The sequence below is a fragment of the Phoca vitulina genome, unplaced genomic scaffold (assembly GCF_004348235.1).
Source record: "Phoca vitulina isolate PV1807 unplaced genomic scaffold, GSC_HSeal_1.0 scaffold12, whole genome shotgun sequence".
NCBI classification, from domain to species: domain Eukaryota; kingdom Metazoa; phylum Chordata; class Mammalia; order Carnivora; family Phocidae; genus Phoca; species Phoca vitulina.
Genome location: NW_022589715.1, coordinates 48,650,466 through 48,672,360, shown reverse-complemented (window position 1 = coordinate 48,672,360; position 21,895 = coordinate 48,650,466). Strand labels below are relative to the sequence as shown.

The 21,895-nt window shown below is 38.5% G+C and overlaps 2 protein-coding genes across 5 annotated transcripts in view; one reads left to right on the top strand and one right to left on the bottom strand.

The window, feature by feature from the left end:
• The window catches only part of SLC3A1 (solute carrier family 3 member 1), a 33,168-nt gene extending 22,510 nt beyond the window's left edge, over window positions 1-10,658 (top strand). Inside the window, exons 7-10 of the mRNA XM_032411071.1 lie at window positions 788-983; window positions 4,019-4,186; window positions 5,024-5,140; window positions 10,193-10,658. Coding sequence (XP_032266962.1) covers window positions 788-983; window positions 4,019-4,186; window positions 5,024-5,140; window positions 10,193-10,633 — 922 coding nt within the window. The 3' untranslated portion in view covers window positions 10,634-10,658. The remainder of the gene's footprint in view (window positions 1-787; window positions 984-4,018; window positions 4,187-5,023; window positions 5,141-10,192) is intronic.
• PREPL (prolyl endopeptidase like) overlaps window positions 492-21,895 on the bottom strand; it is a 64,661-nt gene continuing 43,257 nt past the window's right edge. For 3 of the 4 annotated variants that reach the window (XM_032411067.1, XM_032411065.1, XM_032411066.1), the window contains 6 exons: window positions 18,317-18,492; window positions 16,541-16,757; window positions 13,232-13,381; window positions 12,707-12,830; window positions 11,805-11,878; window positions 10,174-11,433 (listed from right to left, as the gene is read on the bottom strand). In XM_032411067.1, the coding sequence (XP_032266958.1) occupies window positions 11,344-11,433; window positions 11,805-11,878; window positions 12,707-12,830; window positions 13,232-13,381; window positions 16,541-16,757; window positions 18,317-18,492 (831 nt within the window). In that variant the 3' untranslated portion in view covers window positions 10,174-11,343. Of the gene's footprint in view, window positions 806-10,173; window positions 11,434-11,804; window positions 11,879-12,706; window positions 12,831-13,231; window positions 13,382-16,540; window positions 16,758-18,316; window positions 18,493-21,895 lie in introns of those variants that run through there. The other variant, XR_004300325.1, reaches the window with a different exon arrangement.

The window sequence follows — 21,895 nt, the reverse complement described above, 5'->3', positions numbered from 1 at the left end:
TGTGTATATTGATCACCCAATAGCATTAACAGAAATATTTAAAGAAATTTCTCCTCCTTCAAAGTAGGTCCTCTGATTGCTATCCTCATTCTATAGATGAGGAAATGGAGACTCTGAGCACAAAGGCAGTGGTCAAACAGGTAGTAATGGCAGGGATGGGACTGGAACAAACACCTGGGCTCCAGATACTATGCACTTACCTGAAACACGTAAAGCCAGCATTGATATGGGTCATTCAGGCTAATGTGTCTTTCCCTGACAGTGTTTGCTTTTAAGTAATCTCTACACCCAATGGGGGCCTTGGACTCATGACCCGGAGATCAAGAATCACGTGCTCTACCAACTGAGCCAGCCTGGCACCCCTAGAGTGCACCCCAATAATAAAGTGAGATTTTACAGGGATTCCTATACAAGAGGTTTCTGGGGAAAACCCCCTCACATGATATGCATACACTGTAGATTCTAAGCGGAGTGATGAGAATAATAAAGTCTTCATGGAAGTTACTGAGTTTTAATCAGATTTAGGAAGAAGAGAACAATACTGACTGTTCCTTAATTCTTAGACACAGCCTAGTATTAGGCTAGTCCTTGGGTTTATTGTCCATGAGAAATGAGAAATCGTCCAGGTGACCCAGCATGCTATTACTTTGGCCATCTGGCTCAATTATGCTTTTCCTAGTGAGCCCAACCAGACACGGTTAATAGTCAAGCAGATTGAAGCAGCTGCAGAATGCTTCCCAGTCTTCTGACAGGCCCTGAGGACACCGCACCCTGCCAATTCTTCCAGGTTCATGGGGACTGAAGCCTATGGAGAGAGCATTGATGGGACCATGATGTACTATGGGCTGCCTTTTATTCAAGAAGCAGATTTTCCCTTCAACAATTATCTCAGTAAGCTAAGCATTCCTTCTGGGAACAGTGTGTTTGAGGTTATCACATCCTGGATGGAAAGCATGCCAGAAGGAAAATGGCCTAACTGGATGGTAAGTCCTCATGCCTGGGTCAGCACATCTGGTGCTGGTGTGCTTTCCCTTAATCAGCGATTATTTAGTGAGCCAGGTCTGTTTGTCCCAGCTTCTGACCAGGTTTTTGTTATTTTTCTTCATTCTTTTCCTTCTGGTTCTCAGACTAATCTCAATTGCTCAGTCTTCAAATTTGCTGATTTCTCTGCCAGTTCAAATCTGTCAAGCCCGTCTAGTGAACTTTTCCTTTCAGTGATCGTTTTTTAACTCTGAAATTTCTTTCTGGTTCTTCTTCTTTTTATTCATAGTATCTATTTGATGAGACAATGTCCTCACACTTTAAATTCTGTAGTTTTAGTTCTTTGAATATAAGTATAGTAGTTGATTTAAATGTCTTTGTCCACTAGTCCAATGTTTGGGTTTCCTCAGCCACACTTTCTACTGACTGCTTTTTCTCCCCCCTCCACCCCACTCCCGTTTCTTTGCATGTCTTGCGTTCCTTTTTGTTACCGAAAACTGGGTATTTTAAATAATGTAGTAATGTAGGAAATCCCATTCTCTCCTCCTCCCCAGTGTTTGTTGTTGCTATTTATTTCTTTAGTGACTTTCTTGAATTAATTTTGTAAAATCTGTGTTCTTTGTTGGATGTGGCCACTTGGTGAGCTTATTGTCAGTTAATGATTGGAAAAGATTCCTAAACCGCTTGAACCATTTATTCTCCCAGCCTTTGCTGAAGTGTGTGTACACATGCTTTCAACCCCGACAGGCAGTTTGTAGTTCTACCTTAGTCTTCACTTCGTGCTTGCACAGTTTCAAGGTTAGCTAGAGGTGAGAGATTAGAGCCTTCTCAAGTCTTCCCAGGGCATCTACACAACGTTCTAGATTCCAAGAATCTGTCAGACTCTCAAAGGCCAGTATGGTCACCTCCTCCCCCAAGCTTTTAAGATTTTTGGTCAGTCTCTGCTCAGCCCTAGTTGGTAACACCACCTTAGGCAGGTGTGATGTTAAACAATTGCTGGTTGTTACCTGGCAAATATACCTTGGGGATAGGGCATCTCTCTGATAAAGAAAGAAATCCAACTAAAAGTGAGTGCTAGAAAGGTCAAATAGTGACAGTTCTCTAAATGAAGCTTTTGGTGAACTCTAAACTTCCTCTGCCCCTCCAGTGGCTCCTGGTTTTCACAGCTACGGAGTTCTCAGACTGTTTTCAAGGCTATCCTGGATCTGAGGGGCATGAGTTGAAGGCCATGTTAAAATGACACAAAGCTTGCTGTTTTCCTTGAATAAATACTTCTTGGGTTGTTGAAAGCCTTTAGCTAGTTTCCAGAGTTCTAAAACAGTGGATTTTTAGTTTTTGCCAGCATTCTCCTTGCTTTTATGGTAGAGATTTTGGAGGTCCTTCCTCTACCATTCACAAGTGCCCCCTATATTACAAAATTTTATAATGGAGTTTTAGCACTTGTTTTTTCATATACTGAGAGTCTCCAATATCCTAGGTGACTGGGATTTCTGTCCACTGCTGTAACTACTTGTGGAAATATTTCTTGATTTCACTTCTGAAAAGGAAAGTGCTCTAAGAAAGTTTGAGAAACCATAAAGGCTCTCAAAATAGAGGCGAAATTTGACTTTTCTGGTCATAAACACAGAAAAATAGTTTATAATGGTCTATAAAAAGATAATTGTAAAGACAGTTTTAGTAAATCTAAAGAAAAAAAAAGCAAGCCCAACCATATTCTTATTCTCAACCTCCACCCAAATTTTTTATTTGACAGAGACAGCGAGAGAGGGAACACAAGCAGGGGGAGTGGGAGAGGGAGAAGCAGGCTTCCCGCTGAGCAGGGAGCCTGATGTGGGGGGCTCAATCCCAAGACCCCGGGATCATGACCTGAGCCCATGGCAGACACTTAATGACTTAGCTACCCAGGCGCCCTTCCACCCAAGTTCTTAGAGGCTGGTTTTGCATCATACCCTGCCTTGAATAAGTGATGTAGTTTCTCAGAGAGCTTATTTCATCATTTGCAAAATGGAGATAATACCTGACAATGGAGGAGGGCAATAAGATGTAATGTAGGTGGTGAAAGTACTTTCTAAAAATTTTTTTTATTTTTAAGATTTTATTTAGAGAGAGACAGCCAGAGAGGGAACACAAGCAAGGGGAATGGGAGAGGGAGAAGCAGGCCCCCCACTGAGCAGGGAGCCCAATGTGGGGCTCCATCCCAGGACCCCGGGATCATGACCTGAGCAACCCAGGTGCCCTTTTTTAAAAAGTTTATTTAAGTAATCTTTACATCCAACGTGCAGCTCAAACTCATGACCCCAAGACCAAAGTTGCATGCTCTTGAGTGAGCCAGCCAGGTGCCCCTCCCAGGCTCCCCCCCGCCTCCCCCCCACCCTGTAAGTACTTTATAATAAATAGTAAAATGCCATGCTCAGCATATGCACATGAGATTGAGTTGTAGTATATGTGGTATATCTTAACAAAAGCTATGTTGTTGTAAGGACTAAATAATATGTACTATTATAATATGTAATTAGAGCATTTAACATAGAAATACCAAATTTAAAAATAGAAAACACTTTAGAAAATTTCCTCTTGGACTCTGTACATTTCTCTATAAAAGCTGATTTATCTTTAAAATTTGTTCTGAATAGTTAGTTCAAAAGACACACACACATCTCAGAAATCTCTCCTGCCTCTGCCCTTTCCACCTGGTTCCCTCCTTGTGCTATGGGGGAAACATTTTAGTTTCCTTTCTTGTCCATATTCTCTTATCCGAATGTGTGAAAATATTAATATGCACCCTCATAAATTTTATCGTATTTGCAGTATCACTGTGAAGTAACTTGTTAGCACCATTTTGTTAATCATAATGGCCAAGACAGTAAATTGGTCAGTTACACAGTAAGTAGCAGGGTTGGGACTCAAATTCAGGTTTGCTGATACCAAGGTACCCACAGCAAACTTTGTTTTTCTACCTGATTAACGTTTTGTGGAATAGGGTAAATCTTCCAGAAAACTGTATATTGAGCTGTGTTCTGAAGTATCTGCCTTTCAGATCGGTGGACCGGACACTGCCCGGCTGACTTCTCGTTTTGGGGAAGAATATGTCAACATCATGAACATGCTTGTTTTCACACTCCCTGGAACTCCCATAACTTACTATGGGGAAGAAATAGGAATGAGAAATATTTTAGTCACAAATCTCAACGAAAGCTATGATGTTGTAAGTTAACATAATGTAACTACGTGAAACTAGAGAATCTACTATTCCTATTCTACTGCTGAAAATTACTACTCTGCTTTCCTTCTTACTGTTAGCTCTCTTGCTTGGGAGCTTAAAAATGATGTTTCCAAGCCACACAAGTGAATTGTAGAGCCCAGAAATCTACATCTTAAAGATATTTTCCAGCTGATTCTTAGGCACACTAGAATTTGAGAACCTGTGTTTTGAGTCTGGAACATTAATTATAGTGCTTGTCTGTAATGCTAGATTTCATTTGAACACAGCACAAAGATTCTTCATCTTGACAAATGTAAATGCACAGCCCCAGACCTGATACTTGTTTGAGGCTATGGATACCAAAATTGTGTTGTTGGGTGAACCTGTAATAATTTGTATGGTTAGCTTTCAGTGAAGGAGATCCAATTTCCCTAATATTTGGTGTGCATTTCCTAAACTTGTGTGTGTGCATTCATGTGCAATAACCAGGCTGGATAAAAGAAGACAGAATTTAGGCTTACTTGTACATGCTGCATACCTGAACTCACCATCACTGTACCACGGAATGAACTGGTGATGGTACATTTTGAAATCCTACATTACTCATTTTTAGGGAAAAGCAGCAACAGATTCCAAGCATGTACCAAAGTCCAGTTACTATAGTTTACTGAAACTCAAGATGTCACTATTTTCCAATTGAAAGTGTGAAGCCTTTTCATTACGAATGCTAATGAATACACATGTTAACTAAGAAATACAGGGAATTAAATAATTATGAAGTAAATCATGGCCAGATGACATTTCTTTTACTAAATACACAATTGTTTTCTTTTGGCACAGAATACCCTCCTCTCAAAGTCACCAATGCAGTGGGACAATAGTTCAAATGCTGGATTTTCTGAAGCCAGTCTCACCTGGTTACCCACAAATTCAGATTACCATACTGTGAATGTTGATGTAAGTATCAATGAAAATGTTATACTGATTCCAGAAACAGGAAATGAGTTTCTGTGCTGACAACATACAAGTCACCCTGAGGGTACCCAAAACTTTAACTGATGCTCTCTTTCACATAGACTTATCCTGTTTTCACAAAAACATGATTTAAGAAGGATAAGAGAAGTCTATGTGAAAGAGAGCATCAGTTAAATCATGTTTTTGTGAAAATACAAACTGGTACAGAGGTGCACCATGTGAAATATCGTATAGAATATAAAACTATTCACTGGAATGACTTTAAGAGCTTTGAGTTTTTTTTTTTTTTTTAAGATTTTATTTATTTCAGACAGAGTGAGTGAACATGAGCAGGGGGAGCAGGGGGAGCAGCAGACTCCTCATCGAGCAGGGAGCCCGATGTAGGGCTCAATCCCAGGGTCCTGGGATCACGACCGTAGCTGAAGGCAGACGCTTAACCAACTGAGCCACCCAGGTGTCCCCAAGAGCTTTGAGCTCTTAAGGAAATGTTATGGGGGTCTTTCAACAAGCCCAGCTACCTGTCTTCCTTTCCTGTCCTCAAAAGGAAGGAAAGAAGGAAGGAGACCCATCAAGGGTATTCACCTGGAGAAACCAAGACATGAGTAATTCCTAAAAGTAGCTGTTCTGGAAAAACACACCCTTTGGCTTTTGCCTATACTATTTTCTGTTCTCAGGTGATCAAGTTTGCCAAGTTCAGCTGGAATTGCTGGAATCTGTGCATTCCTGTTTAGAAAGTTTGTTTGCTCAATTTGGCAAAGTGCTAAGTATATTTCCTTAGACCAGAACAATATAAAATGGCTCCAGGTGGAATCATGTACCAGTGAAAATGTCACTGGACAACATGATCTAAACTACCTCAGGAGAAGAGAAATTACTGGCATTCCATGAGAGGCAAAAATTTCCCCTTACCCCAATCTACTATTTTGAAAACAAGATATTTAAAAAATTACCAAAGTATAGTTGATATACAATGTTGTATTAGTTTCAGGTGTACAATGTAGTGATTTGACAGTTCTGTCCAATACTCAATGCTCGCCACAGTAACTACAGTCTCCCCAGGTTATTCTGTTTCGAGCTTCATGCAACCCCTCCTGTTCTTACAACTCCCTGCTCCAAACTCCACAGAGGCTTTTGGGATAGTATTAGTTTTGTTTTATATATTCATAGGTCCTTGAAAACAAAAACATGTATTTTAACATTTGTGTTTTAGGTTTAATACATCTCTTGATTTTTGTTATGTCCAAAATGTTCCCATAGGCCAATCTGAGTCCAATACGTAAGAAATCCTACATAAAAATGTATGCCCAAAAGATGGAAAAATGCAAAAGCAAATTAAAAGTTTTTTCTATAGCATTAACCAAGCCTTTCAAATGATCATGAGTAATGTCTGGAGGCATGCTGAATTGTAACAAACGTTACAAAAAGTCAGGCAACACTATTTAATAAAATACATCCATAAAAGCCCTAGAGATAGGTAAGAATTTAAGTAATCTCTAAAAGAAGTAAAATTAAGCTTCCCATAATTACTAGAGGTAGGCAACTGAAGACAAAGAGTATCACAATGCAAAAGTAAATGGATCACGAAGAATCACACCATATTTGAGAAAAATTAAGAAGATGAGGGACACCACTTTTAACACTGTAGAAAGTAGAGGAGATACAGCAAATATAAAACTTCATTATTGGTATATTGTTTTATGGAGTCAAGACTCTTGATTCTTTTAAAAAAGTGAGTGGGGCGCCTGGGTGGCTCAGTTGGTTGAGCATCTGCCTTTGGCTCAGGTCATGATCCCAAGGTCCTGGGATTGAGTCTCACTTAGGGCTCCTTGCTCAGTGGAGAGCCTGCTTCTCCCTCTGCCTGCCGCTCCCCCTGCTCATGCATGTTCTCTCTCTGACAAATATCTTAAAAAAGAAAGTGATTTTCTTTTTAGAAATCTTTCTTTTTAGTGGTATTTTAGAAATGTAGAACATGGTGAAACACTGAAATAGAAATTCTAGTTAGTGTGCCAGAAAACTGATCCAGAAGCTCCCCCCAGAATGCACTGTAAAAAGGCAAATAATAGTGTAAAGAGAAAAATTTTGGTATTTCTATAAGAGAACAGAAACTAGAGGGAAACATATAATCCAAGAAATAAAGAAAACTCAGAGATACTTATCTTTTCTAGAATGGCAAGAATAAAAGCAGAAACCAAAACCAAACTCCAAAACAGATTGCCTAAGCAAAGGATTGAGAGTTGCACTGGCTTCTCAAGTGGATCCTAGAACACATTAGAACTTGAATCTTTAAAGCTGTGATGGAAACTTGATTCTAAACCTATAATCCTATATCCATTCCAATTAGCATTCAAGAATATAGACCTAGAAAAGGACCCCAATTTTTCCATATATAGCCACTTTCTGAAAGAATAATCGGCAACGCAAAGAAAACAAAAAATGAATCTAAAAGAAAGACATGATGTGGGGTGCTGGCTGGCTCAGTCAGTAGAGCATGTGACTCCTGATTTCAAGATTTTAAGTTCACGCCCCACACTGGGTGTAGAGATTACTTAAAAAATATCCTTAAATTCTTTTCCTTACTTACATTTTATTTTTGATACACAATGTAAAAGAAGGTAAAGGAGGTATTCTGGTGATTGACTTCTATATGGAAAGTGGCAGGAGAGAGAGAACATGTGAGGGAGCAGGCTAAAGCACTGTCTTTTCAGGGCATGGCAACAGAGTAACTCACTCTGGATCTGAGCTGCCTTTTAGCCATTCACCACTAAGACTATTTAGACAGCACAGATACTGAACACTTCCAGCATTGCAGGAAGTTCTGTTGGACAGCATTGCTCCAAATGTCAAGAAAAGTATATTTTAAAATGGGCATTACAATTTTAAGGGTGTAATTTTCAGAGAACATTAGAAGGAAAAATATTACATCAAATCAATTTGATGAAAACAATAGTACAATTATAAATAAAAGCTAAAAGAGGGCTGTAGGATTATGTCTGAACATATGGTAATCACAAATATAAATTAAATTCACCTGTTAGAAGATAAAAACTCTCTTATGTCAGATTTTGTCTTGTTATTTTAATCTGAGAGTTTAATCCAACAGAAGAGACATAGCTAAAACAAAATATTAAAAAAATGAAAGACTGCCACCTGGCTATAGCTATCAAAAAAATGCATATAACCTTTTGCCCTAGTAATTTCATTCTGGGAATACCTGCATATGTGGAAAATGATAAATATTCAAGAGCTCTACCACAGCATTGTTTTTAATAGCAGATGACTCTGGAAATGATTTAAGTATCTTACCAACAGAAAGTCAGCTGAATCAGTTACGGTTAATTTATATAATTTATACAATGGACTAGTATGCAGCTTTTAAAAAGAATGCACTGATATTATGAGACATCTCTAACATGTACTAAATAAGAAATGGTGTCCATAATGGTATCATGCCACTATTTGTATAATGAAAAGTATACCTACATATGTTTGCATAGGCATAAAATGTATCATACATAAACAGTAATAGTGTCCATTTCTGAGAGAGGAAGTGAAAAGCTAGAGGACGGTGTTAAGAAAAACCTTATTGTATACTGTGTGCATGCATTTCCTATTAGAAAAATACAGTTACAAAAAGTGGGTGTGGAAATATTTAATAGCAGACAAAATAGAATTCAATACGAAAAGCGTTATGAGAGAAATGCAATTTTCAAAAACTGATAAAAGAACATTCCACTACAAGTCATGAATCTATGCATCTAACAATAGCTCCAAAGTTTATAAAACAAGTACTATGGGAAATGCCAAGAGAAACTGACAGATCCACAATTACAGAGAGACAGGTCAACATACTTTCAGGAAATAGACACAAATAATAGTTAACACTTACTGGGCACTTCTTTGTGAGTGGCACTGAACTATGCTTTTCCATGCATTATCTAAGGCTACAGAAAATGTTAATAGTAATTTGACAAGTCATATACATATATCATATACATGTACCATAAATACCTTTGTACCTGATAACAGAGAATAAACATTTTTTTCAAATATTCAGATGTTCACTGAAGACCACACATTAGGCCCCTGCCCCCAAACGACGACGATAACCCCAACAACAGCCACCACCACCGCAGTCAACAGGGTCCAAGGAAATGAACACTACCACTGACTTGGCAACAGCTCTTACGAAGACTAATTTGGCATTATGTATCAAGTGTCCATACTCTTTGACATAGTAATTGTCTTTCTATCCTAAATAAATAACCCAGATATGGGGGGAGGCACTAAAAATGAGAAAATATTAGAAAGCTGAAATGAGAGAGATGGTTAAGTATGGTATATATCCATCCAATAGAATATTATCCTGTCATTTTAAAATGACATTTTAACATAATAACAGGAGAAGATGCCTGAAATGTTAAAGGAAAACACAACATTAAATTGTGTATGTTTTATATAGCTGTGAAATAAAGCCCAATCTTAATGGACACACATTAAAGAAGTACGATCTTTAACTTTCCCTTTAGGCAGCATTTTGCTTTGCATCCTTTTTTGCAACTTTCTGTTCACCATGCAAGGAACGTATGTCTGCTGAAGTTAAAGCAACCCACATTTCCACAAAAGAGAACAGAGAGGCCCTGAGAGTCCATGGCCACAGTGGCTGCTTTTCTGCCAGTTACAGTGTAGCATACGTATTTAGGCACATTAAACACCAGATAACTTAGACATGGACATTCGCTTTGGAATTCCTAAAGTGGAGTCAAATCTGGTCCCTCATCATCTCTGGCCAAGATGTAGCAGAGGACTGAGCAAACAATGACTCCCTGCATTTGCAGTCTCTCTCAACAGTAAATAAACTATTCTTATCTACCTGTCAATACTTACAATTTGGTAGTCATTTTAAGGGGCAAAACTGAGGCAAATTTTTTTGGGAAATAAGTTCCTAGTTGATACTAGAAATATATTTAAAAAAAAAAAAACCCAACAACTCTTAGAATCAAACATTTATGTTAATCTTTTTTTTTTTTATAATAGGTCCAAAAGACTCAGTCCAGATCAGCACTGAAGTTATATCAAGAATTAAGTTTGCTTCATGCCAATGACCTGCTCCTCAGCAGGGGCTGGTTTTGCTATTTGAGGAGTGACAGCCACTCTGTCGTGTACACAAGAGAGCTGGATGGCATCGACAGAGTCTTTCTCATGGTTCTGAATTTTGGACAATCAACAACGGTAAATCTAAAGGAAATGATTTCCAATATTCCCACAAGAGTGAGGAAAAGGTTAAGTACCAATCCTACCAACAAAGGCAGTGAAGTGGATACGTATGCCATTTTACTGGGCAAAGGAGAAGGCCTCATCCTTGAATACAACACGAAAAATCTCCTTCACCAACAAACAGCTTTCAGAGACAGATGTTTTGTTTCCAATCAGGCATGCTATTCCAGTGTATTGAACATACTGCACAGCTTGTGTTAGGCACCTTTATGCAAGAAACGAAGACACTGGCATTCTGTTCTATGTAAGCATTTCCAGTAACTTCACGTACAGCATGCTGCTGGGGAAATACAGCTTGAATGTAACGGCTTTAAAAAGGTTCACCAATGTTTTTAAAAAATAATAAAATTATCGCTTGTAGAACTTGTAACTTTACTGAGATAGCATTAATATAAGAGATGATCGGAACACCTTAGGACTCCAGATTGTTAGAAAGATCTGGTGAATTCTAATGTGAAGAATGTTCTCTTTTTTCATAAAATACAGGCATAGCAATTGGAGGATGACTTACTGCTGAAGTGTCTAAAAACGTTCACTAGCAAAGAGGCAGGACCTTGATTTGTAAACTTTTCAAAGAAAATATGAGAACAGACAAAAACAAAGCTGTTCTGAAGGAGCGGGGGGAGAGTTGTGCTGTCACCAATCCTTCCTTCACCCCCAAGTCCATGTCCTTCTGAGGGACATGGTTTGAAAACCTATGGTTTGAAAACTACTTTCTTAGGTTAAGGGGCATGTGCACCAATGGAGAGAACAGTATAAGCAAGTGAGATGTACACTAGACAAAATTTGGATGGAGAAGCAAATTTTAAAAAAGTACTAACTTAAAAAAAAATCTCACTTTTGCTTACCCAATTGGAAATAAGACTATGAAATATTTCAGTGTGTTTCCAATTCCCCTGGAATGCAGCATTTCAGAATTTTAGGTACTTCTTAAGATTCTCAAAAACACTGGTGCTGTCAAGTCCAAGTTCCTCGTACAAGAATTTAATTTGGGCTGTGATCTAAAAGAAACACATTTTAAAAATTAGACAGAGGGCCTTTGTGGTAAAACTCCAGTGCTAAATCTCTTTGTCCATCTTCACCTAACCCTTAAGTCAGCAATTTATGGCAAGGGTACTCTGATTATTTGGGACAGAGGCAGAAGGTGCTCCCAACAATTAAGATTCCATTACTTTCTTTAACAGAGCTCACTTACAAGTGTTTAGAGGGAACCCTTTCTCTTGACTGACTCAGCGTTCCTCTTCCCCGCTGGGCCTCAGCCACAGACCAGTTACAAAGCAGCTGTCATAAACCCTGCTGCAACCAATGGAATGTTGACTACAGCACAGCTCTACTTGGGCCTCTGGCAACTGAGAAGGGCTTGATAACATACCTTTTTGTGAGAATCCTCAATCACATGATTGCCTCCAGGCTGAATATCTAACACAACATTGGGGGCCTGATAGCCTGAAAAGAGTTAACATATGAAACGATTAGGTTTTTTTGAGACTCATTTCTCCCCTCTTCTCCCACATATGCTATTAAAGTAATAGTGAAGGAAAAAGGCATAAACTATCATCACCAAGAAAGAGATGGGAGGGGGGAAGCAGAAGACAGACTTCTGAAACAGAGAAAGCAGGAGAAGGACCAGCAGCTGAGGACACTGGATGGAAGATACTTGTAGGGTCCCATGGAGAAGGTTGTGACGCAAGAGGAAGCCAGACTGGCCCCGTGGAATCAGAGTCATGTGACCTGGAAACAGCTACTATTGCAATGGGTGAGTCTGAGGCATGAAGGTGAAAACAAGGTGATTGAAAACTTGTATGTGGGTCCCTCCCTCCCTGAGCCCAAAAGGTTTTGCTAAGGAAGAAAGGTAAGAGTTCTTACCCAATGAAATGGAAAGATCTAAAGAAAATTAAAGCAGCTAGTTTGGGCACTGAATGAAGCTCCAGACCAAAAGCTTTAGAATCTCTTTTTCAGAAGTTTCCAAGAATAATAGCTCAATTAATATTATTAAATGAATGTTTTATGACCGTACATCTCTAAGTTATATTTGATCTTTAAATTTATTTTTCTTTGTGCCTTGCCTACCTTATTTTAATATTTCCTTTCAAAAAGAGGCAAGGCAGGTATAGTTATTATATATGCTTCAACTGAATAGTCAACATAAAAAAACCAATTGTTTGTCCAAAATCATGGGCAGTTGTCTATAGCATAAAGTGTATTACTGAGTAGTATGTGGAAGGTAGTAATAGTCCATTTAGCTAGGTTCTCTGCCTACAGGTGGTCTCCTACCTTCACCAGTGTCCTTAGCATGCTCCATAATGGCTTCCTTGAGTTTCTCAGTATAGTTTACAATTCCTTTCAGAGGTACACGCTCATCGTTTTCATAAGCCGTGATGTGAATGGAAGGATAATGCTGAAAGAAAATAGATGCAAAGTTTACATTATTCCCTATGGTCCCTTTCTACCTTATAGATTATGAAAAAGAACTACCTCCAATTTTTTGATATAGGTGCTAGATATTTTCTTCTCATTTGAGAGAGATCTATAGTATTATAGTACTAGACCACTTGGTACCTGGCACAGCCTTTCTTTGGCTGGTGAGGCCATGACCATAGCTAATCTATTCTCCTGAACTATTAAATTGAAACAAACATGGACTATGAGCAGAGATGGAGCTGAAAGGTATTTGGGTATTATAAATAAGCAGAAACAACCTAGAGCCCTAGTAAATTCCTGTCTCGGCATGGGTGAAGTATCCTTTTGATTATTTTTTCTGTCACTTTAGGATAGTGTATCAGAACTGTCTTTCATTACCTGTGGTTTAATATTTTGATAGGGACAGTAACGTTTTATGTAGTTCTTGTGTTTTTCATCAGATGAAGGATTCCCCCATTCTTCTAATTCTTCTAATGTCAGAGGAAGTGTAGTGTCCATCATGGTGTTGAGAACATCCAAGAAAGGTGCCTAAAAAAAAAAAAGCCAAAGAAATTTAAACTTTGTTAAGAAACTTAAAAGTTGTTAGAACAAAGGTCAAGAAGCCATGTGGATTCCCAGGAGGTGGACTAACTAATCAGTCCTTAACTAGGGCCTGTGATTTATAACTGGCCTTTACGTTTTCAGACTCTGAAAGTGGTAAATTTATATATCATGTTTCGTGTGTATATAAAGAATTTATTTTCTAATTTCATAGCTTTTTAGTTTGATGCCTTTATACATGTATTTTATATAAAAGCAATAAATGTTACCACTTTACATCCATTAGGATGGGTACCATTAAAAAAAAAAACAAACTAAAAATAACAAGTGTTGTCAAGTATGTAGAGAAACTGGAACGCTTGTGCACTGTCGGTGGGAATGTAAAATGGTGCAGATGGTATGCTAGTTTCTCAAAAAACTAAACTTAGAATTACCATATAATCCAGCAGTTCTATTCCTAGGTATATATCCCAAAGAATTAAAAGCAGGGTCTTGAAAAGTATACCCATATTCACAGCAGCATGATGAACAACAGCCAAAAGGTGTTAGGAACCCAAGTGTCCACTGATGGATGAATGGATAAGCAAAATATACACAATGATACAATGGAATATTATTCAGCCTTAGGAAGGAAATTCTGACATATGCTACGATAATGGATGGACCTTGAGGAACATTATCTAAGTGAAATAAACCAGTTACAGAAAGACAAATATGTATGATTCCATTTATAGGAGGTATAGATAGTCTAATTTATAGAGACAGAAAGTAAAATGGTGGTTCTGAGGGGTAGGGGAAGGGAGTGTAGAGTTTTGATTTTGCAAAATGAAAAGAGTTCTGGAGATTGATTGCACAACAATGTGAACATATATAACACTACTGAACTGTACACTTAAAAATGGTTAAGATGTTAAATTCTGTTATTTTCTCACAATTAAAAATAAAAAAACCCAGTATGAGTAAACCAGTTGGACATTTTATATTTAAAAAAAGGCAATAAATGTTAATTGAAGAAAATCCAGAAAATATCCACACTGAAAGAAGAAAAAATAACTCCCTGGCTTATAACCAGTGTTAAAACATTTAATAAAATGGCAGCTGCCTTTTTCACTTAGCTTATTGTCTTCTGTTAACATGCTTTTCAGCTTTCTCTTGTATTAACATTAACCTAGTGGGCAAATGCGATTCTTTCCAGCTGCTTAGCATCTGGACTCCTTTTCTGCATTTAAACTATCCCTAACCTTATGAGGCAGAGCCTGCCTCTCACTAGGGAGGTGCTAAATGCGAGGCAGTTCCTTTCGCAGTTTTCCCAGCACATGGAGTAGCCACATGACTTGGGTCTACCCAATCAGACATAATGTGCTCCAAACTTTGAATGGGAAGTTTGTGGCTCAAAGTAGGGACCACGGAGAATTTCTTCTGGCAGAAGTGCCACATCTATATTGAGTTTTTAGAAGCAGCTCTGGCAGTATGAGGTGACTTGTGCCCAGCAGCGGTCGCAGTGATAGCCTCACTGGACCAGTTTTATGGTATATTTTGGACATGTTTCTGGCTGTGCAACCTCTATAAGACCGGTTCTATACCTGCCCTTACCCAATAGCTTTTAATAAATCCCTTTTCTGCTTAAATTCATCAGAGCTAGTATTTGGTGCTTCTAATTAAAACTATGAATCCTCTATTGTTGGATATTTAGGTTGAATCCACTTCTTCACTATTATAAGCAATGTGGGGTAAATATTCTTATACATACATTTCTCATTATTTCCTAATTTCTAAAAGTCACAGATAAGTTGTGTTTTCTTTATACTGTAAGTAACTGCTATTATTATCTTTGTATATAGGTTTTCTTCCCTCTATACTTAGCATTTCTACTTAAAAAAGTAGATTTATAGATCAGGATTATTTAACACTTATTTACTTAATAGAAGCCTACAGTGTATACCCCACATTCTCAGAATAAAAGAAACCTGAAAATAATTTACTCTCTCCATTCCAGTCATTATTTTCTAGCACGTTTGACCAGGAGCAGAATGATGAGGGTGAAATGAGTGGCTATAACGTCACTTCATAATTTTGGACACCAGGAAAAGACTATACAGTTGACCCTTGAAGGACACAGGTTTGAAATACTAAAGTCCATTTACACCTAGATTTTTTCAATAACTATACATACAGTACTGTATAAACAAACCTATTTTCCTTATGATCATCTTAATAACATTTTTTCTCTAGCTTATTGTAAGAATACAGTATATAACATATAGAACATACAAAATATGTGTTAAAATCCACTGTTTATGTTATTCGTAAGGCTTCTGGTCAATAGCAGCTGTTAAGTTTTTGGAGAGTCCAAAGTTATACATGGGTTTTTGACTGCCTGTGGGGGTGGGGTTGGGGGTGGTGTCATTCAAGGTCACCTTTAGAGATTTTTTAAGATCAAAGCAAGATATTTCAATTACAACACAGAAAAACTATCCCTTAAAGATCTTTAAGAATGAAGTATCTTTTTAAAAAAGGAGAGCCGCTACATCTAGGACTGAAATGTTGACAGGCAGTAATAGTCACTGTGGACTCCAGAGTCAGTGTGCTCTGCCTGACTCCCTGGAACTAGTGAGTCATATATGCTCTGTCTCTTTTCCACCAATTCTAAATGTTTTTAAAAAATAAGAAATAACTAATGAGAAAAGCCATTAATATCCTTCAGTGGAAATTCTCAAAAATTAGTAACACTGTCAGGGAGGAAGAAAGGATAAAGGATAAGTAGTTAAAGTAAATTTAGAAGTTCTCCCAGAGCTACAATTCTGTGTTTAAATTTTAAAAGCGGGGTGCCTGGGTAGCTCAGTTGTTAAGCATCTGCCTTCGGCTCAGGTCATGATCCCAGGGTCCTGGGATTGAGCCCCCCATCGGGCTCCCTACTCGGGGGGAAGCCTGCTTCTCCCTCTCCCGCTCCCCCTGCTTGTGTTCGCTCTCTCGCTGTCTCTCTGTCAAATAAATAAATAAGATCTTTAAAAAATAAATAAATAAAATTTAAAAGCTTTGTTATACTCCTGTGCTATGGTAAAACTGTAACAGAAATATTTTTCCTAAAGTAGCCTATGATTTCATGCCTCCCCACTCTGTACATAGTAGAGAACAGAGTATACTCACCTCCAAAGTCACAGCTCTCAACAGCTCTGGATTAGAATTACACAATGCTCCCACAAGCACCCCTCCAGCACTGAAAGCAGTCAGGGTTGTTAGACTTGGCTGAGAAAAGCCTTGGCCATGAAGCGTCTTAATGCAAGCCTCTAAGTCAGCAAGGCCATTGAGTTTTTTAGTTAGCCGGCCATCAGCGTGCCAATGGAGGCCTAACTCACCACCACCTCTGAAATTAAAGGGCAAAAAAATCTTTTAGTGGGGAAAAAAATATTAATGATGTAGGTCAGGGTCAGCAAACTGTAGCTGGTGGGCAATATTTACCCAGAGGCCATTGTTGTTGTTGTTTTGCTTTGTTTTTAAATGGCCTTAGAACTAAGAATGGTTTTTACATTTTTAAAGGTTGGGAGAAATAAAAAACAACCAGGAATATACAATAGAGACCATATGTGGCCTACAAAGCCTGAAATGTGGGGCGCCTGGGTGGCTCAGTCATTAAGCGTCTGCCTTTGGCTCAGGTCATGATCCCAGGGTCCTGGGATCGAGCCCCGCATCGGGCTCCCTGCTCGGCGGGAAGCCTGCTTCTCCCTCTCCTGTTCCCCCTGCTTGTGTTCCTGCTCTCACTGTGTCTCTGTCAAATAAATAAATAAAAATCTTAAAAAAAAAAAAAAAAAAAAAAGCCTGAAATGTTTATTATTTAGTTTTTTAGAGAAAAGGTTTGCCAATCCCTGATAACAGTCAAAAATGGATTTAACAAATGTTTTTTAAAAAATAAGAATCACCGTCATTTTCTTTTTATTCATTCATTTAAAGTAAGCTCTACACCCAATGTAGGGCTTGAACTTATGACCCAAGATCAAGAGTTGCATGCTCTGACTGAGCCAGTCAGGCGCCTCTCAACAAATATTTTTTGGGTGCCTGCTACAGTTTGGTCTAAATGCCAGCCTTAAAAATACAAAAAAGCAAAAATGTCCTGCCCTGAAGAACATAATTTTGGGGGGAAAGAAAACAGCTGCCAAGCAATGTGGTCGCTGCTTTCACACAAGTGTATTTAAGGTTATCCTAGAGGCAGTAGAAAACATCCACCTGTCAGGTTAGGGGTATATACTTCCTAAAACAAATGCTTAAGAATGAGATGATACCTAAGCTGAGGATTGGAGGAAAAGGAGTTCCCAGAAGCGCAAAGAAAGGGAAAACATCAAGACACAGCAGGTGAAAGGAACAGAGGGGAAAGAGTTTATCATCTGAAAGGATGTAACAAAAGCTGGATATATAGGATGTATGTGGCTGGAGTGCAGGACATGTTTGGGTAGTAATGATAACTATCACTACAGAGATAAGCCAGATCACAAGGATGTTAAATACTACACCGAGGAGTTTGGATTTTATTTTGGAGATGGGGAGGTGGAGAAGGATTTTAAGCAGAAACATAAAATAGTATTTGTGTCTTGAAAATAGCTAAAATAAATGGAAGTCAGAGTGGAAAAAGGATCTAGCTTGAGAGACTATTTTAGAAAAACCTAAACTCAAGAGAATTAAATGGAAATAATAACATTACTGAGATTAGTACCCAGACTGGTACATCAATTCTACAAATCTGTTGCAAGGTCCTAAAAATCTATCCTTTATCAACTAGTCTGTTAAATCCACTTCCACCAGCATATGTTTAGGAGTACATAAATTCCATAACACAACTGAGATAATAAACTTTGTTCCCCGATACACTGTTATGCTGGACATCTGTCACAATGTCCTAGCACTCATATGCCAGGTGAAATGTTGACTCACCGAACATGGCAATATGCTAATATCCATCCATCGTCTACCAACACCCGCCTTTCAGGTCTGAAATTCATTTTTAAATCCATTCCATAAGCTCCATATACATGTACCAGGAGAGGTTTCTTTTGTAAGTCCTCAGAATCCGTTTTGTGGAAAATGGTCATTGGCACTGATTTTCCATCCTGGAAATGAAGAGTTATTATGCATGTAAGTAAGAGTCTTTTAAAACAGCTATCCCTGGTTTTATGCATTACTTATTGATGTTGAGCACAAACTTCATTTAATTAAGGCAACAGAGAGGTGCTTGGCTGGCTCAGTCAGTGGAACATGTGACTCTTGATCTCAGGGTTCTGAGTTCGAATCCCATGTTGGGTGTAGAAATTACTTAAAAATAAATAGGTAAATAAATAAAATAAAGACAACAGAGTTATGGTCTTCAAAAATACATCATGAAAAGAAAGAAAATAGTAGGAAGGGAAAAATGAAGGGGGGGAAATCGGAGGGGGAGATGAACCATGAGAGACTATGGACTCTGAGAAACAAACTGAGGGTTCTAGAGGGGAGGGGGGTGGGAGGATGGATTAGCCTGGTGATGGGTATTGAGGAGGGCACGTACTGCATGGAGCACTGGGTGTTATGCACAAACAATGAATCATGGAACACTACATCAAAAACTAATGATGTAATGTATGGTGATTAACATAATAAAATAAAATTAAAAAAAAAAAAGAAAAAAAAATACATCATGGTTCGTCCCCATTTTCAGCTATACTGCTGACCTGTAATATGAACTAGAAAAGAGCAGTAAGACTCTGGCTTGAAAACAGTTTATTCAATGCAGCTTTTCATGACAGTAAAGTGATTTTAAGTTTTTCACTACCATTACTGTAACTTTTTTCTGTCAAGCTAAGTCAATATATACCTATCAAGGTTAGACACACCAGCACAGCATTCTTCCTATACCTATGGCTAGATACTGACATTGCTCATCTTTGAATATTTACAAACATGCTGATTAAAGTTTTAACAGCTCAATTTTCTGTCCGCTATAGGCAGTCCTCAACCATTAGCACCAGAATTTCTTACTGACCACTACTGACATCCACCCTCATCCTCTTCAAAGGCCTACCTTTATTTTTAAAATGTTTAATAGTGGTTTAAGTTTTATAAATTTTAACATCTAAATTACTTTAGGGCTAGTTTAACTATTCCCCAGTGTAGTTCACATTCATTAATCACAAACTGACTGAAACTAGGCATGTCAGGACAAAATTAACATAATCTGAACTACTTCTGATCTTCCTTTCATAGAAAAAGGGCAGAGAAGTTGGTTCTCACCCTTACAGAAACTAGTGAAACAGTGCTAGTTTACATAAAATGAGAGAGAATAATAAAAGGAAAATAATATAACCAAGCCACTCTCCCTATTTTTTTCATTCTCATTGTGAAAACTTAACTTTGGGCACTGGAATATTATCAAATAAGGAGGCAATCTTTCATCATTCCTTATCACACTCAGCTTGTTCCGAGTGTAACTGGAGTTTCACTTCTCAGATTCATTCATTCTTATAAAATGAGGTAGATTAATTTCTATAAATTATCTTTGTCTTTTCATCTCCCCAACTTAAATCAATCAGAGAAAAACGTGCTGGTTGAAAACTTACGAAAAAGAAGAGGTGACGGGCTGGATCTGAGTTCATCAGCAGTGCAAAAATGCCTGTGGAAAGTTATAGCAGCAGGGTGCCTGGGTGGCTCAGTTGGTTAAGCGTTCGACTCTTTTTTTTTTTTTTAAAGATTTTATTTATTTATTTGACAGAGAGAGACACAGCGAGAGAGGGAACACAAGCAGGGGGAGAGGGAGAAGCAGGCTTCCCGCCGAGCAGGGAGCCTGATGCGGGGCTCGATCCCAGGACCCTGGGATCACGACCTGAGCCAAAGGCAGACGCTTAATGACTGAGCCAACCAGGTGCCCCAAGCGTCCGACTCTTGATTTCGGCTCAGGTCATGATCTCAGGGTCGTGAGACTGAGCCCTGTGGTGGGCTCCCTGCTCAGCATGGAGTTTGCTTGAGATTCTCTCTCTCCCTCTGCCCCACCCCGCCTCTCCGCATGCACTCTCTCTCTCTCTAAAATAATAAATAAACCTTAAAAAAAAAAAATAGTAGCTTCCACTGAGCACTTTCTCCCTTCTTCCCTAATTCATATAGCATCCCTGGGTTCCCCAAGAACTAGCTTCACTGTTCTTCCCATTTGGGGTATGATAACTACAACATTTTGAAAGACTGGTATAATCCCACATTTCTAAAGTGGAACAAAACCTAAACGTGTATTTGTTGACAAAAAACAAAACACAAAAATCTGGATGGTAATACACTAAATGGTAAACAATAATTATATCTAAAAAGTACAGCAGCAGCAAATGGAACTGAAAGTAGTCATCTAAACTTTACACATTCTGCATTTTTGCATTTCTTCTAAAAAATTATTGAAAAATACATATTTAAAGTTATTAAAAGAAAATCAATGAGTTAAAAAAATTCATGAAGACAAAAGGCTTTGTCACAATCCACTGCCAGCACATATGAAATTATCTGTTGTTTGGTATGCTAAGGTCTGAAAATTCCTTAAATCCAAGGCCACAGTTTATTAATTTATTCCTCACTTGTACAAACTTTCTTTTCTACTTTTCACTCTCCTGTCTTCCCTCTTTTACACTATACTTTGGCCGTAATGCCCTTCTTTATACTTCTTTCTTTAAATTTTATTTAAGTAAGCTCTACACCCAACGTGGGGCTCAAACTCAGGACCCTGAGGATCAACAGTCTTGGGCTCTTCCGACTGAGCCAGTCAGGCAGCCCCCTCTTTTATACTTCTTGAATGCACCATTTCTCCCTCAATTTAGGGCCTCCACACAAAATGGATTCCTCCTGTCCCCTTTCTAGCTTAATTCTTTTTTTCTGTTTTTAAAGATTTTATTTATTTATTTGAGAGACAGAGAGTGAGAGAGAGAGAGAGCACAAGCTGGAGGAGGGGCAGAGGAAGAGGGAGAAGCAGGCTCCCTGCTGAGTAGAGAGCCCGATGCGGGGCTCAATCCCAGGACCCTGGGATCATGACCTGAGCCAAAGGTAGCCACTTAACCAACTAAGCCACCCAGGCACCTCTCTAGCTTAATTCTTAATCATCTTAGAGGTCCTACCTGAGACATCACTTCCTCGGAGAAGTCTTCTCTGATCTCTCCAGCCTAGGGAAGGTCCCTGTGTCATGTTTCCACTGTACTCAGTACAGCTTCCTTTGCAGCAATCAGTACATTAGCAATTACTCCTTCAACGTCGGTCATCTTCCCTGCTAGATTTAAGCTCCATGAAGGCAGGACTGTATCAGTCTAGCTCACTCTAGTCAATTGCTTACCAACTTCGCAATTTTGCCATAACTAGAAACCAACTTTGACTATTTAAGTCAACTTTAAAAATTCAAATATAAACAACATGTGAACTCAAGAGCTTGATATGTGCTAGTTATACTTTTTCTAATCCATGTTAAATAAATATATCAATATTGGGGCACCTGGGTGGCTCAGTCGTTAAATG